Here is a 14,206-nt window from a genome sequence, read left to right as displayed (position 1 = left end):
AACCAGTAGACTTAATGCTACTGTTATAAAGTAGAAAAGTTTTCTGAGCTGCTGAATTTCTATGTTAGTTTTACTTAATTTTTGGCATCTTGAATAATGTAAATGTATAGGCTGCTAAACAGCTGATTGGCTTTTTAGGCAGATGGCCGTGAGATTGGGTGTCTCTTAATCACTTTGCACAATAGAATTAGCTGAATCCATATATCTACTAGTAAATATGAGGTCTTTTTTTCTGTTTTAACAAATATTTTTAAATTATAATATTCTTGAGCTTTAATGTTTAAGTGATCTGATATTCTTAAAAAGATCATCTCTTCCAAGCATAAACTATTATATCACTTACATTGGTTTTATCAGAATGATGTGCGTGATAAAGTGGCTAATAGTAAGCTTCAGTGGTAATTAGTGCAAACAAAAATAAGTGTATGACTGCTTTACCTTTAAAATAATATGCAATAATAAGGATATAACCTTTATAATCCGTTAACACAGTATTTTTCTGTGTGATTCTAGAATCAGTGCTGCTGACGTAGACCTACAATGGAATTTTTCACAGACTCCGACTGAGCATGTGTTTCCTGTTCCCAATGTTTCTCACAGTGTTGCCTTGAAAGTCAGTGTTCAGTCCTTGCCCAGACAATCTAATTATCCAGTTTTGACCTGTAGTATTCACACTAATATTGGCCTTTATGAGAAAAGAATTCAACAACATAAACTTAAAACCTATCAGCACCATCATTCAAATGAAGCAGAACAGTGTGGTACAAACAGTTCACAGCGTCTGTGTAGCAAACAAACTTGGACCATGGCACCTGAAAGTGTATTACATGCAAAAAATGGCCCAACTCCAGAATATACTGCAGCTGTCAAAAATGTCAGACTATATCCAGGCACTGGCATTAACTCTGACCATGGGACATCTCAAGCCAATATTCTGGGCTTTAGTGGTGTAGGTGACATAAAATCACGTGAAACATCAGTGAGAACTTTAAAATCATTTCCAGTGATTGATTCCAGTGTCTCTAACCGCCAGAGTTTCTGGCAAGCAGCTGGTGAGACTAATCCTTTAATAGGCTGTTTAATTCAGGAGCGGAAAGAAATCATTGCAAGAATTGCCCAGCATTTGATTCATTGTGATCCAAGCACTTCACATGTTTCTGGACATCCATTTAATACTCAAGAGTCTAGTTCACGTCATTCAAAATTTTTCCGGGTTTCACAAGAAAATGAGAATGTGGGAAAATGTAAAGAAACTTTCTCCATGTCTTTTGGTAGTCCAGAGTTTACCTCCCCAGAAGACACCAATGAAGGGAAAATTCGACTAAAACCAGAAACTCCTCGAAGTGAAACTTGTATTTCTAATGGCTTTCATTCTCATCTGTCTGTTGGAGAGACTAATCCTTTGATAGGCTCTTTACTCCAGGAGCGACAAGATGTTATTGCAAGGATTGCTCAACACTTGGAGCACATTGATCCAGCAGCATCACATATCCCCCGGCAGTCATTCAACATGCAGGACTCCAGTTCGGTTGCATCTAAAGTGTTTAGGAGTTCATATGAAGACAAAAATTTGTTGAAGAAAAATAAGGATGAGTCCTCTGTTTCCATTTCTCACACAAAATGTTCCTTCTTAGGAGACACCAGTGATGGGAAAAACTTAATACCTAATAAATCTTTTAGCTCCTTTAAATACAATAGTAAAGAAAAGTGTTCTTTGAAACCTGAAACAAGAAATCAGTGTCAAAACAATCCTAGTGAAATCATCCAAAATACATATCAGGAGACACAGAACAAAAGTACTAGTTTATTGACTTCCTCAATTACGTCTCAGTGCAAAGAAAATAACTTAGATTTGACAAGCAGATTTAAGGAGCAAGAAATGAGCAATGGAATTGATAAACAGTATTCATACTGCAATAGTATTGAAAAACAGATTTGTGTAAATAAGTATAAGGAAAAATTAATACATGAGAATGATCATCTAAAATACTTTGGCAATCTTCAATCTGATGATTCAAAAAAAAATGACTCAAAAACAAAAGTTACTATGTTGGAAATGTCTGAATATTTGAACAAACATGAAAGCATGTGCTCAAATAAAGACTCAAAAAGGCCTAAGACATGTAAGCAAAATACTGAACTTAATAGCACAGAAAATTATCTCAATAAAGATAATGAAGGTTTCAAATGTAAAAAGTCAGACCAATTACAAAATGAACAGGATAAGAAAGAAGATCCAACTAATGAAAAGTCCCAAAACTGTTCTCAGAGAAGAAGTTTCAAAGACTGTTTGTCTACATGTGAGCAACCAAAAAATACGGAGGTATTGGTAAGTAGCATCTAATATGTCAAATATGATTCTCAAATATTTGTTGTGGTTTAAATTTTGTTTGCGAGAGATCTAGTTATAAAGGCCCAAGGTTCCATTGTCTATGGGACACACAATCTGATACAATAATAAACCTACAGAACTAGTATTAACATCCTTGCAAATAACCCACTCTCCTAAGAACAAATGCTAAGTAAATGGAGGAAATGAAGATCTTGCGGTTTAAAAAATAGGAAGTGGTACCTTTTTTTAAAAAACCGTTAATAGGACAGTAATTCTTTTCATGACGTGTTAGGTCTATTATTTAGGTCTTTTAGCTCTGTTCTCTCCCTGCTCCTCCATCTTAAAAGCCTATTTTTCTTCTAGTCAGAAGCACCCAGGCCAGGCATGGTGGCTCTCAACAATTTGGGAGTCTGAAGCAGAAGGATCACTTGAGCTTAGGAGTTGGAGACCAGCCTGGGCAACATAGTGAGACCCTGTCTCTACAAAAAAAAAAAAGAAATTTAAAATTTAGCCAGGCATGGTGCTACACACCTATAGGCCTAGCTATTTGGGAGGCTGAGGTGGCGGGACCACTTGAGCCCAGGAGTTCAAGATTGCAATGAGCTATGATTGTGCCACTACACTCCAGCCTGGGCAACAAAGTGAGACCCTGTCTCAAAAAACGAAATGGAAATAACAAGATATCTTTTATTCATATAGTACGTTAAGGTCTACAAGACACTTACCAAATTATTTGATTGTTACCACTCTGAGATAGGCAAAAGAGATTTATCATGAGTCTTATAAAATCAGGTTTTTAAAAGTAATTCACTGTCACCCAAGGACTAAACTGTGAAGCCAGGACTATAACTCAGGTGTTGGGACCAGTAGCTTAGTGATTTCCCTGTATATATTTTCAAAGTCATTAACTGACCAACAGCATAGCGCAGTGGTCACACTGCTAGTATTTGGTCCGACTTGCTGACAAATAATACATTAAGCTAATACAAATTTAATTTCTGACTCCTGTGTACTCTCCAAGAATTGTTTATAAGTACTGAAATAAAAAAGGCAACAAGAGGAATTCATTCATTTTCTCAACAGGAGGAATGAACCAAGGACTTGTGTAGTCCACAGATTTGCCTTGGGTTATTGTGAGGTAGTAGAAGTCCATATTAGGAGTCAAGAGACTGGGGTGGGGTTGTCAGTTGAATCACTAAGGACTTTGTACATCTACTGGTATGTCTGTTATTCTCTTTGAGTCCCAGTTTCCTCATAACTGTCCTCCCTGTCCCATGGTGAAACCAAAAGAACCAAGTATTCTATTAAGTTGGTGCAAAAGTAATTGCAATTTGCCATTACTTTCAGTGGCAAAAAACTCAATTACTTTTGCACAAACCTATTATCTACTATAGCTGAACATTATATACAAGCAACATACAAAATCCAAGTGTTATTTTATACATATTATATACTATTCCTTCTCTTGAAATGACAGGTCAAATATTAAAAAGTTGAGTGCTTCTGCTTTTTTTTGGTTGGTTGGTTTTTTTCTGTTTTTGTTTTTTGAGACACATGACTTTTATTACAGTATATTGTTATAATTATATTTTATTATTATCATTAATCTCATTGTGCCTAATTTATAAATTAAACTTTATGATAGGTATGTATAGGAAAAAATATATATAGTGTTTGGTACTATGCGTGATTTCAGGCATCCACTGGGGTTTATGGAATGTATCCCCTGAGAATTCGGGGGAACTACCATAGTAGTTTTTTCACAAATCCAAATAATAAAATATTAGCTTGCTAGATGATAAATTCTGAACAAACATAACCATGTAAGGCATTTACATTTGGACATATTTTCTTTTCTTTTTTTTTTTTTTTTTTTGAGACAGTCTCGCTCCGTCACCAGGCACCAGGCTGGAGTGCAGTGGCACAATCTCGGCTCACTGCAACCTCCGCCTCCTGGGTTCAAGCAATTCTCCTGCCTCAGCCTCCTAAGTAGCTGGGACTACAGACGCGTGCCACCACACCCAGCTAATTTTTGTATTTTTAGTAGAGACATGGTCTCAATCTCTTGACTTCGTGATCTGCCTGCCTCGGCCTCCCAAAATGCTGGGATATTTTCTTTAGAACTTAGTTTATTCAGCATAGTACAAAAACCATTTTAGACATTGTTTTCTAATTAGAATATATACATGTGTGTAGATATAAGCTACAGATACACAGTTTGAGCATCCCAAATTTGAAATGTTCCAAAATTCAAACTTTTGATTGCTGAGAAGGTCTCAAAGGAAATTTTCATTGGAATGTTTTGGATTTGGGATTTTTGCATTTGGGGTGCTTAACCAGTAAAGTATGTATGATGCAAATATTCCAAGATCGAGAAAAAGAATTCAAACTTCTAAACACTTTTAGACCCCAAGTATTTTGTATAAGGGATATTCAACCTGTATATCACCAGCTTCACCAGCAGTACCTCAGATTGTGTTGGGAATGAGTCTAAAAACAAAAAATCTGTGCAAGTTCTTTAAATGGTATTAAATTATTATAATTAAAATATAATTATTTTCCTAACAGAGGACTACACTGAAACATTCAAATGTCTGGCGAAAACATAATTTTCATTCCTTGGATGGAACTTCAACCAGAGCCTTTCATCCTCAAACTGGATTGCCTCTTCTTTCAAGCCCTGTAAGCATTTTTTTCTTATCTCATGCTTAGAACTTGCACATATCTGAAAGGTTTACAAATAATTTTATTCAGATTTTAATTGAAAAACTTTATCTTTAAAATAAATTTCCAGTTATCAAACATTTTATTTTTTGACAATACATTTAACAGCTATGTGATAATATAGGAAAAGGCAAAAATGTGAATAAAAATGAAATTTACTAGAGTTACAAAATTTCTCTGAAATTATTTTGCCTAAAATTTTCATTGTTACTAGATGTGAAAACAAAAGCTATAAAGTAGATTTGTATCTTAATGATATCACTAACTGGGTCATCTGCAAATTAAATCTATTGCTGTTTTTGATTTGGAATCCCTTTACTTAATCATCTTATTTTGAGACATAAAAATCTCTGCACTCCTCAATTACATGTAGATTTAGAGATCTGAGTACAGTAGTTAAAAGCATCACTTTGGAGTCACACTGACTTCACCCTAGTTATGCAACACAATCTCATGGAGTCTCAGTTTCCTCATCTGCAGATCAGGATGATAATGTCTACCTTAGTGTTGTGAGGATTAGTAGCATTCCTCTTGCATATAAGCACTCAGTAGTTAGTTGGTATGGCTACCATTTCAGTTAAACATGGGGTAAGCAGTAAATTTTGTAGCAGAACTAAAAGCCTATGTAATTTGCTACAAATGTATTTTTAGTTGTATGTGTTTTTTAGTAACTAAAAGAATACAATATCTGGCATATGTTCAAAAAAATAATTACTGAACAATAGATGTAGAATTTAAATGTATAACTTGGACCTCAGGGTTCCATTTTAGAAAAGTTGAAGTCCAAACAACTTTTTAAAATTCCAAATTTTTTTTTTTAATTCTTATGGGTACATAATAGTTGTATATATTTATGGGGTACGTGTGATGTGTAATGATCAAATCAGGGTAAATGGGTTACCTATCACCTCAAGGCTTTATCATTTCTTTGTGTTAGGAACCTTCCAATTTCACTCTTATTTTTAAATATACAATAAATTATTTTTTACTATGGTTACCCTGTTATACTACCAAATACTAGATCTTATTCATTGTATTCAACAGTGTTTTTGAACCCATTAACCATTCCCACTTTATCCTTCCCTACTCACAATTCTTCAAGTCCCTGGCAACCATTGTTACACCCTTTATCTTCATTAGTTCAATTTTTTTTAAGCTCCTCCATTTGAGTAAGAACATGGAATATTTGTCTTTCTTGCCAGGCTTATTTCACTTAGCATAATGTCCTTCCATTTCATTCAGATTATTGCAAAAGACAGGAATTCACTCCTTCTTATGGCTGGATAATATTCTGTTGTATCTGTACTACATTTTCTTTCTTCATCCATCTACTGATGGACACTTAGGTTGCTTCCATATCTTGGCTGTTGCAAATGGTGCTGCAGTAAACATTGGAGTGCAGCTATCTCTTTAGTATACTAATTTCCCTTTTTTTCCCTTAAGATATGTGCCCAGCAGTGGGATTGCTGGATCATATGGTAGTTCTATTGTTAGTTTTTTGAGGAACCTCCATGCTCTTCTCCACAGTGCCTGTACTAATTTACATTCCCACTAACAGTGTATGAGGGTTTCCCTATTGTTCCCTCCTTGCCAGCATCCATTATTGCCTGTGTTTTGGATAGAAGTCATTTTAACTGGAGTGAGACAACATCTCATTATGGTTTTAATGTGCATTTCTCTGATTAGTGGTGTTGAGCATTTTTTCATATACCTGTTGGCCATTTGTATGTTGTCTTTTGAGAAATGACTGTTCAGATTTTTTTTGTCCATTTTAAAATGAAAACTCCAAATGTTTGACCTACCTATGAGGTGATTTAAAATGCTTAAGTGATCAGGGGAAAAAATTTCAGCGTCATACCAATATAAAAAGCACCACAGACTTCTGGTCAATCTGGTGGACTGAGTCAGTATAGGAAGACACTTGCCCCTTCCCCCACACAGAGATTCTGGAAGAAGTATAATAATTTCCAAATGCATAATGTAAGAGCAAGAAAGAAAAATTCCCAAGGAGTAACCTGGTCCCCTAGGATATTTGAACCTAAAATATAACCTGGTCCCCTAGGATATTTGAACCTAAAATATTACTAGGGTTCAAATATGTAGCCCCTGCTGAGACAGAAGTCCAGGCTACAAGTCTGTAACAATCTCAGCTGAGACCAGATTCTTAATAAAGCCAGAAACAGGGAAGACGGGCTTTCTATAAATGAGGGAGGAGAAAAAATATTCATCTGTTTACTCACAAGTGTATCGGGTGGAGTATGTGGGAGAAAAGGAAGCACCCGAAAGAAATTGTGCCTAAACCTAAGCCACACATAGTAGGGGTTCTGAATTTATGCTGCCTATGAAATTCAGAGATGTCTAGCTAAGAAAAAGCCATGAAAACTAAATTGGAACCCTTGAAATCCATTTAGTATTAGAAGGAGAAACATGAAACTGTCCCACATCTGTAAACAGAGCAGCAAGGATTTATTTTTATAGAAAATACCTCTTACTGAAGATGGTCTTAGAGGAAAAAAAATTACAAAACACCTTAAAAGAATCAGCAGGAGCAATAAATGGGATGTTGCACATATAGGAACTCTGTTATCAGAGCAAATTGAGAGTTAAAAATAACTTTAAAGTGTTTCTGGGAGATAAATGAAGGCAAAGATAGGGAATTTAGATGAAACATCTTAGATTTGAACTAAATAGAAAGTCTAGATATGAAAAATATATGAAGTCCATACACACAGAAGCATATACATGCAGATGAATTAAACAGCAGACTAGGATCAGCTCAATAGAGATTTTGTGAGTGAGTTGGCAAATATTTAGGGAGCATCTAGAATGAAGCACAAAAAGGAAGAGAAATAGTAAAATACGAAAAAGCTGTAGAGAAAAGAAAATAAGATGTTCAATGTAAGTCTAGTAGAAATTTAAAAAGAAGGACTAAATGGATTAGGGAAATGCAATATTAGAAGTAAAGGTAGAAAACTTTCCAGAATTGAAGACATGAGGGTTTAGATTGAAAATTTCACAGTAAATTCTGACTACGGCAAATAAAATGGTGCACTTGTACAACTCTCCAAAATGTTGAGGTGGTTTAGACTTTCAATATCATCTATTTCTTCAGTCACCAATTAGACAAGTGAGTCAGATACACATCTTTAATATTACAGAAACAAAACTATCTAACTTGTATGTTGTATATTATTTTACCTTTATTAACATGTAGGTCTTTCATTGTAGGATATTTTGAGCTAGGTGGTGTTTTGCCCTAAAAGTAATCTGGTATACAATGATGGTTGAAAACCTAGGAGAGCAGTACTTTTCAAATCTATTCTCTGTAAAGCATTAGAGTTCTTGGAAATGTTGCAGTCGATGGAATGGGCAAAAGATGGGCTGTGCTGGCAAGACCTCAGGCTTCTATCTCTATTTTGTTGTTTTTTTTCCTCTTTATTTTAAAGTTGGAAGTATCCCCCCGCCAAAAAAAATAATAGAGAAGTATACAAAAAAGCCAAATCCTATTTATATTATATATTGGAATTCTATGCAGGATTTGGTTTTGGAAAAAACTGGTTCTGCTTCTTATAAAAATCAAAACCTAGTAAAAGTGCTTTTATTAATCATCTATTTTTTCAACACTAGTTAATAAAATAAGAAATAAGAACAACATGTAATGAACAGCATGATTTTAAATAAGCTATTATAGGAGAAGTTGTATTTCAAAGATACGCCTAACTTTCATTTGAAAAGTATTTTATCAATTCAAGAAAAAATTAATTTTTTTTAATATCACAAATGATCATTTTGACCTTAGGTTCCTCAAAGAAAAACACAATCGGGTTGCTTTGATCTGGACTCTTCATTACTGCATCTGAAAAGCTTCTCATCTAGAAGGTATTTATCTCAAAATTCATTTGTGTGTATCAAACAATTTCACAAAATTCTGGTCTTTAACAATAGATAATGTTGATTTTAAAAAGCAGAATTGTGACAGGAATCTTACAGTATGATACCATGTACACACACAGTTATTAAGTGTGGAAGAAATTAAGTCAATGAGTAGCAACTATATAGTGGTTATCATAAACTCTTACATTGGTTTTAGCATTTAAGTGGTTTTATATATTTCTAGTCATTAACCTCTACTACCTGTTACTCTTTTGCGGGGGATAAAAACAACCTTGGCCATTTTTTGCCATGTTGGCAAATAATACCCTGATTATATTCTTTAGTCACACAATTTTGCCCTCGTATTCTCATTATTAACTGAAAATAAGACTGATATAGAAGTCTGCATTATTATTTATTTCCAGTAGATGCCACTATCTGATATGTTCTAAATTCCACCCTGAAACCTTTTAGAATGTGTGTATGTGTGTTTATAAAATATTGTAACAAAGATAATAATATCTGATTGGGAATTTTAAACTTGAAATTTTATATTTTAAAATTTGGTAACATTAGTTTTATTATGGTAGTTTGAGTAGAATTGTTCAGATTTTCCTAATTTTGTGCCAAAGTAAATAATATTGTGGCTCGGCTTGGTGGCTTACACCTGTAATCCCAGCACTTTGGGAGGCTGAGGCAGGTGGATTGCCTGAAGCTAGGAGTTTGAGGCTGTAATGAGCTATGATGGCACCACTGCACTCCAGCCTGGGTGACAGAGTAAGACCCTGACTCAAAAAAAAAAAAAAAAAAAAAAAGTATTGTGGCTAATGTGTTATTTTGCTGATTTGTTTTTTTTAATAGTCCTCGACCATGTTTAAACATTGAAGATGATCCAGATATTCATGAAAAACCATTTTTGAGTTCTAGCGCTCCACCTATAACAAGTCTTAGTCTCCTAGGAAATTTTGAGGTAATGTGCTTTGAAACTGTTTTTTAAATGGAAATTTCTTATCCTAGGTTCCAGGGTGTCATTTTATGTCTTTAACTTTGGTCGTGAAAGGGAAAAAAAGGAATTGTCTTTTTTTCAAGTGTTGACGTTACCTTTTAATTTTATTTTCACAAGAAGAGAAGTCAGAGTTGTTGGCAGTGACATCTTAGAATTGGGTAGCTGATAGTGGAGAATAGAAGACTGGTGAAATTAGGTTGGATTGAGGAATCTGTTACTTTAGTCAGGAGGATATATTTGTCGTCTTCTTACTTGGTAAAGTTGGGTCTAGGACCCAGGGAACATAATGGTGTACTGTCAGCAGCCCCTTCATAATCAGGGAAGTTGGTTTGCAAAACCAAACGTTTCTGTGCACTTCATCTGCAACTTCTTTGTAAATCTACAGCTATTCTAAAGCCACGAGGTGTTTTTTTTTTTAAATTCAAATAAGATTTCTGATGTGTTTATTCCCAAAATTTCTACTTGGGGTCAAGTAGAAATCATGGGTTTCAGTTATCTGTTTCAGTTATCTGTAATTAGAAATGAGTTTAACCTTAAACATGAATCTGTAAATAACATTTTTAAAGTGATTTTAACTGGTGAGTTTTTTAGGGGAAAATAATTAAAATTTTGTATTTTTAAGATAAGTAGTTTTACAGGAGTTGTGTTTTGATATATTAACCATATGCTTTGTAACTATTTCACTAGTGAAGCTATCTTTCAAAGTTTTAGTGGAAATGAAAAGATGTCTCATTTCCACTAAAGAGTAAGTCTTTTCATGTCACTTTGAAGGTATCATTTCGGAGATGTCAAGCTCTCTATTCCTCTTTGTCATCAAATTAAAATTGCATAGGCCATTATGAGGGTCAGGTGCTCTGCAACCTTTGTACTACAAGACATTTTTTTTTTGGCTCCTTCTGAGGTATATACTACAAAAAATGTATAAGTGAAAAAGAGCAGTCTGATATGTGAAAACTTTAGAACAGGGAAAGTATTAAGGCTGTTTTTGCATTGCTGTAAACGAATACCAGAGACTGGGGAATTTATAAAGAAAAGAGGTTTAATTGGCTCACAGTTCTGCAGGCTTTACATGAAGCATGGTGCGGGCATCCACTTCTGATGAGGCCTTCAGGAGCTTTTACTTATGGTGGTAGGCAAAGGGGGAGCAGGCACATCCTATGGTGAGAGCAGGAGCAAGAGAGTGAGCGGGGAGGTGCCATATGCTTTTAAACAACCAGATCTCATTAAGAACCTACTATTGCAAGGACAGAACAAGCCATTCATGAAGGATCGACCTCCATGACCCAAACACCTCCTACCAGGCCCCACCTTCAACATTGGGGATTACATTACAACATGAGATTTGAAGGGGACAAACATATCCATATCCAAACCATATCACAGAAGATAGTTAAGGATCAGTACACAGTTATCAGAGGATTCTATTTGTGCAAATATACATACATTTTTCAAGTGACTTAAGAAATAGAGATGTTCTGAGACTGTCCAACACATAGGTCTTACTTGTAATGAATTTAATGTTTTAAGTAAATTACAGAAGATATTTCCTCTGCTTAGTGAATTTGATATTCTGTGGCAGTAGAAGATGGGGTTAGACTTGAATCACTAAAAAGACACATTAGATTTGTTTAATGAAACAGGACAAAGTCTTATCCCTGTAATGTTGGGGGAAATCATGATCCTTAGACATTATTTATGGGGCATTAATTAAAGTCTGGAAACACATGGGCACAGAATAATACCCAAATAGTCTAATAGCTAATAGTCACCTTTTCTTGCTACCATTTAGAGCAAGCTTGCCCAGCTGTGGCCTAGGACGGCTTTGAATGCAGCCCAACACAAATTTGTAAACTTTCTTAAAATGTTAGATTTTTTTTTTTTTGGTGATTTTTTTTTAAGCTCATCAGCTAGCGTTAATGTCTCTCTCTCTCTCTCTCTCTCTCTCTCTCTCTCTCTCTCTATATATATATATATATATATATATATATATATTTTTTTTTTTTCTTTTTTTTTTTTAATGACAGAGTCTTATTCTGTCACCCAGGCTTGAGTGCAATGGCACAACCTTGGCTCACTGCAACTTCCACATCCCGGGTTCAAGTGATTCTCCTGCCTCAGCCTCCTGAGTAGCTGGGATTACAGGCCCATGCCACCACACCCAGCTAATTTTTGTATTTTTAGTAGAGACGCGTTTCACCATGTTGGTTAGGCTAGTCTCCAACTCCTGATCTCAGGTGATCCACCTGCCTCGGCCTCCCAAAGTGCTGGGATTATAGGCATGAGTCACTGCGCTCAGCCAATGTTAGTATATTTAACATGTGGCCGAGACAATTCATATTTTACATATGGCTCAAGACAGTTCTTCTTCTTCCAGTGTGGCCCAGGGAAGCCAAATGATTGGACACCCCTGATTTAGAGTTTTCTACTGCAAAACCTTGTCATCATCTGTTCACTTCATCTGTCCTGTGATTTTCTTCTGTCATTTCAGTCCAGCATAATACAACCATTGGAAATGAGTTATTTTTCCTCTATGAGGAAATCTTAGTGCTTTCTGTCACTATAAAATAGCTTGTATCTTCTAGAATTTTATATAAATGTAGTCACACAGTATTTACTCTTAGGGAGGTGGCTTGGGGATTTATTTAACCCAGTGTCACTGTTTTTAAGATAATCCATGTTGTCCTGTATATCAAGAGTTCATTCCTTTTTATTGTTGTTGTATAGATATTCCACAGTTTGTTTATTCATTCACCTTATTTTAGACTTGTGGGTTATCACCAGTTTGGGGTTATTAAAAATAAAGCTGCTATAAACATTTGTGTATGAATTTTTATGTGGACACACATTTTCATTTCACTTGGGTAACTACCCAGAACAGAATAGAATAGGTAATAGGATAGATGTATGTTTAACTGTTAAGAAACTGTCAAGCTGTTTTCCAAAGTGATTATACCATGTTTAACTTGCATCATCATTGTATGAGAGTTCTAGTTCTTCCATATCCTTGCCATTGTTTGCAATGATCAGTCATTTTCATCTTAATTATTGTGGTTTTAATTTGTATTTCCCTGATGACTATTGATGTTAACTCTCTTTTTCTGCACTTACTTGCCAAATAAACAAATTTGTTTTCCAAATATTTTTTCCAGGTGTGAAGTTTGACTGTACATTTTTGTGACAGTGTATTTACAAGACTAAAAGATTTTAAATTTTTTGATTCCCAATTTATTAACATTTTCTTTAATGAATCTTACTTTTGATGTTTAATCTTAAAAAAAATTGCCTAGCCCAAGGCTTCTTTACGATACTTGAGTTAGATAATTCTTCTGGAGGACTCTTTGTGCATTGTAGGTTAAGAATCTCTGGCCTCTACCCACTTGATTCCAGTAGTAACCCCCTGCCTAGTTCTAGCAACCAAAAATGTCTTCATATATTAGCATATGTCGTCTGGTTGAGAACCACTGGCCCAACCCAAGGTCACAAAGATTTTTTTCTGTTTTCTTCTAAAAGTTTGTTTTAGCTTATATGTTTAGATCTATGATCTATTTTGAGTTAATTTTTGCATAATAGGAGATGTGCAGTCAAAGTTCCCTTTTATGCATATGGGTGTTCAGTTTCCTACTGTTGAAATTTCGGTAATGTGAGTCCTAACTTTATTGTTCTTTCTTATAATTGCTTAAACTAGCTCATTTGTTTTTTCATATAAATTTTTGAATCAACTTGTCTATTTCCACAAAATAGCATACTGAGATTTTGTTTGGATTATATTAATACAGATCAATTTGAGGAAAATTGACATCTTAAAAATATGAAGTCTTTGAACCCATGAAATCTGTTTATTAAGTTTTTTTTATTTCTTTCATCAGTGTTTTATAGTTTTTAGCATGCATATCTCAGACCTTTTTTTTTTTTTTTTTTAAATAGGGGTAGGGACTTTCTCTGCCACCCACACTGGAGTGTAGCTGCGTGATCATACGTTATTGCAGCCTTGATCTCCCGGGCTGAAGCATTCATCCCACCTCGCCTCCCCAGTAGCTAGGACTCCATACTTGTGCCACGACCCCCAGCTAATTTTTTTAAAAAAGTTTGTGAAAATGGGGCCTTGCTATGTTTGCATAGGCTTTTCGTAAACTCCTGGCCTCAAGCAATCCTCTCACCTCAGTCTCCCAAACTGCTGGGATTACAAGTGTGAGCCACCACGCCTGGCCTAGATTTTGGATATCTTTTTGTAGATGTATACCTAAGTATTTCATGTTTTCTGGTGATATTGT

The 14,206-nt window shown here is 35.0% G+C and overlaps 1 protein-coding gene across 6 annotated transcripts in view; it reads left to right on the top strand.

The window, feature by feature from the left end:
- The window catches only part of ATOSA (atos homolog A), a 116,953-nt gene that overhangs the window by 87,293 nt on the left and 15,454 nt on the right, over positions 1–14,206 (top strand). For all 6 annotated transcript variants that reach the window (XR_001105667.2, XM_012442305.3, XM_012442302.3 and 3 more), the window contains exons 6-9: positions 514–2,329; positions 4,901–5,014; positions 8,856–8,935; positions 9,791–9,899. Coding sequence is in view for 5 of the 6 variants with exons in the window: in XM_012442305.3 (XP_012297728.2) it covers positions 514–2,329; positions 4,901–5,014; positions 8,856–8,935; positions 9,791–9,899 (2,119 nt within the window). In the remaining variant the exon portion in view is untranslated. The remainder of the gene's footprint in view (positions 1–513; positions 2,330–4,900; positions 5,015–8,855; positions 8,936–9,790; positions 9,900–14,206) is intronic.

This window comes from Aotus nancymaae, unplaced genomic scaffold, assembly GCF_030222135.1.
Source record: "Aotus nancymaae isolate 86718 unplaced genomic scaffold, 86718_ANA_hifiasm-v0.15.2.pri h1tg000062l, whole genome shotgun sequence".
NCBI classification, from domain to species: domain Eukaryota; kingdom Metazoa; phylum Chordata; class Mammalia; order Primates; family Aotidae; genus Aotus; species Aotus nancymaae.
Note: the sequence above shows the minus strand (reverse complement) of the source record. Positions and strands in the feature narration are given on the sequence as shown.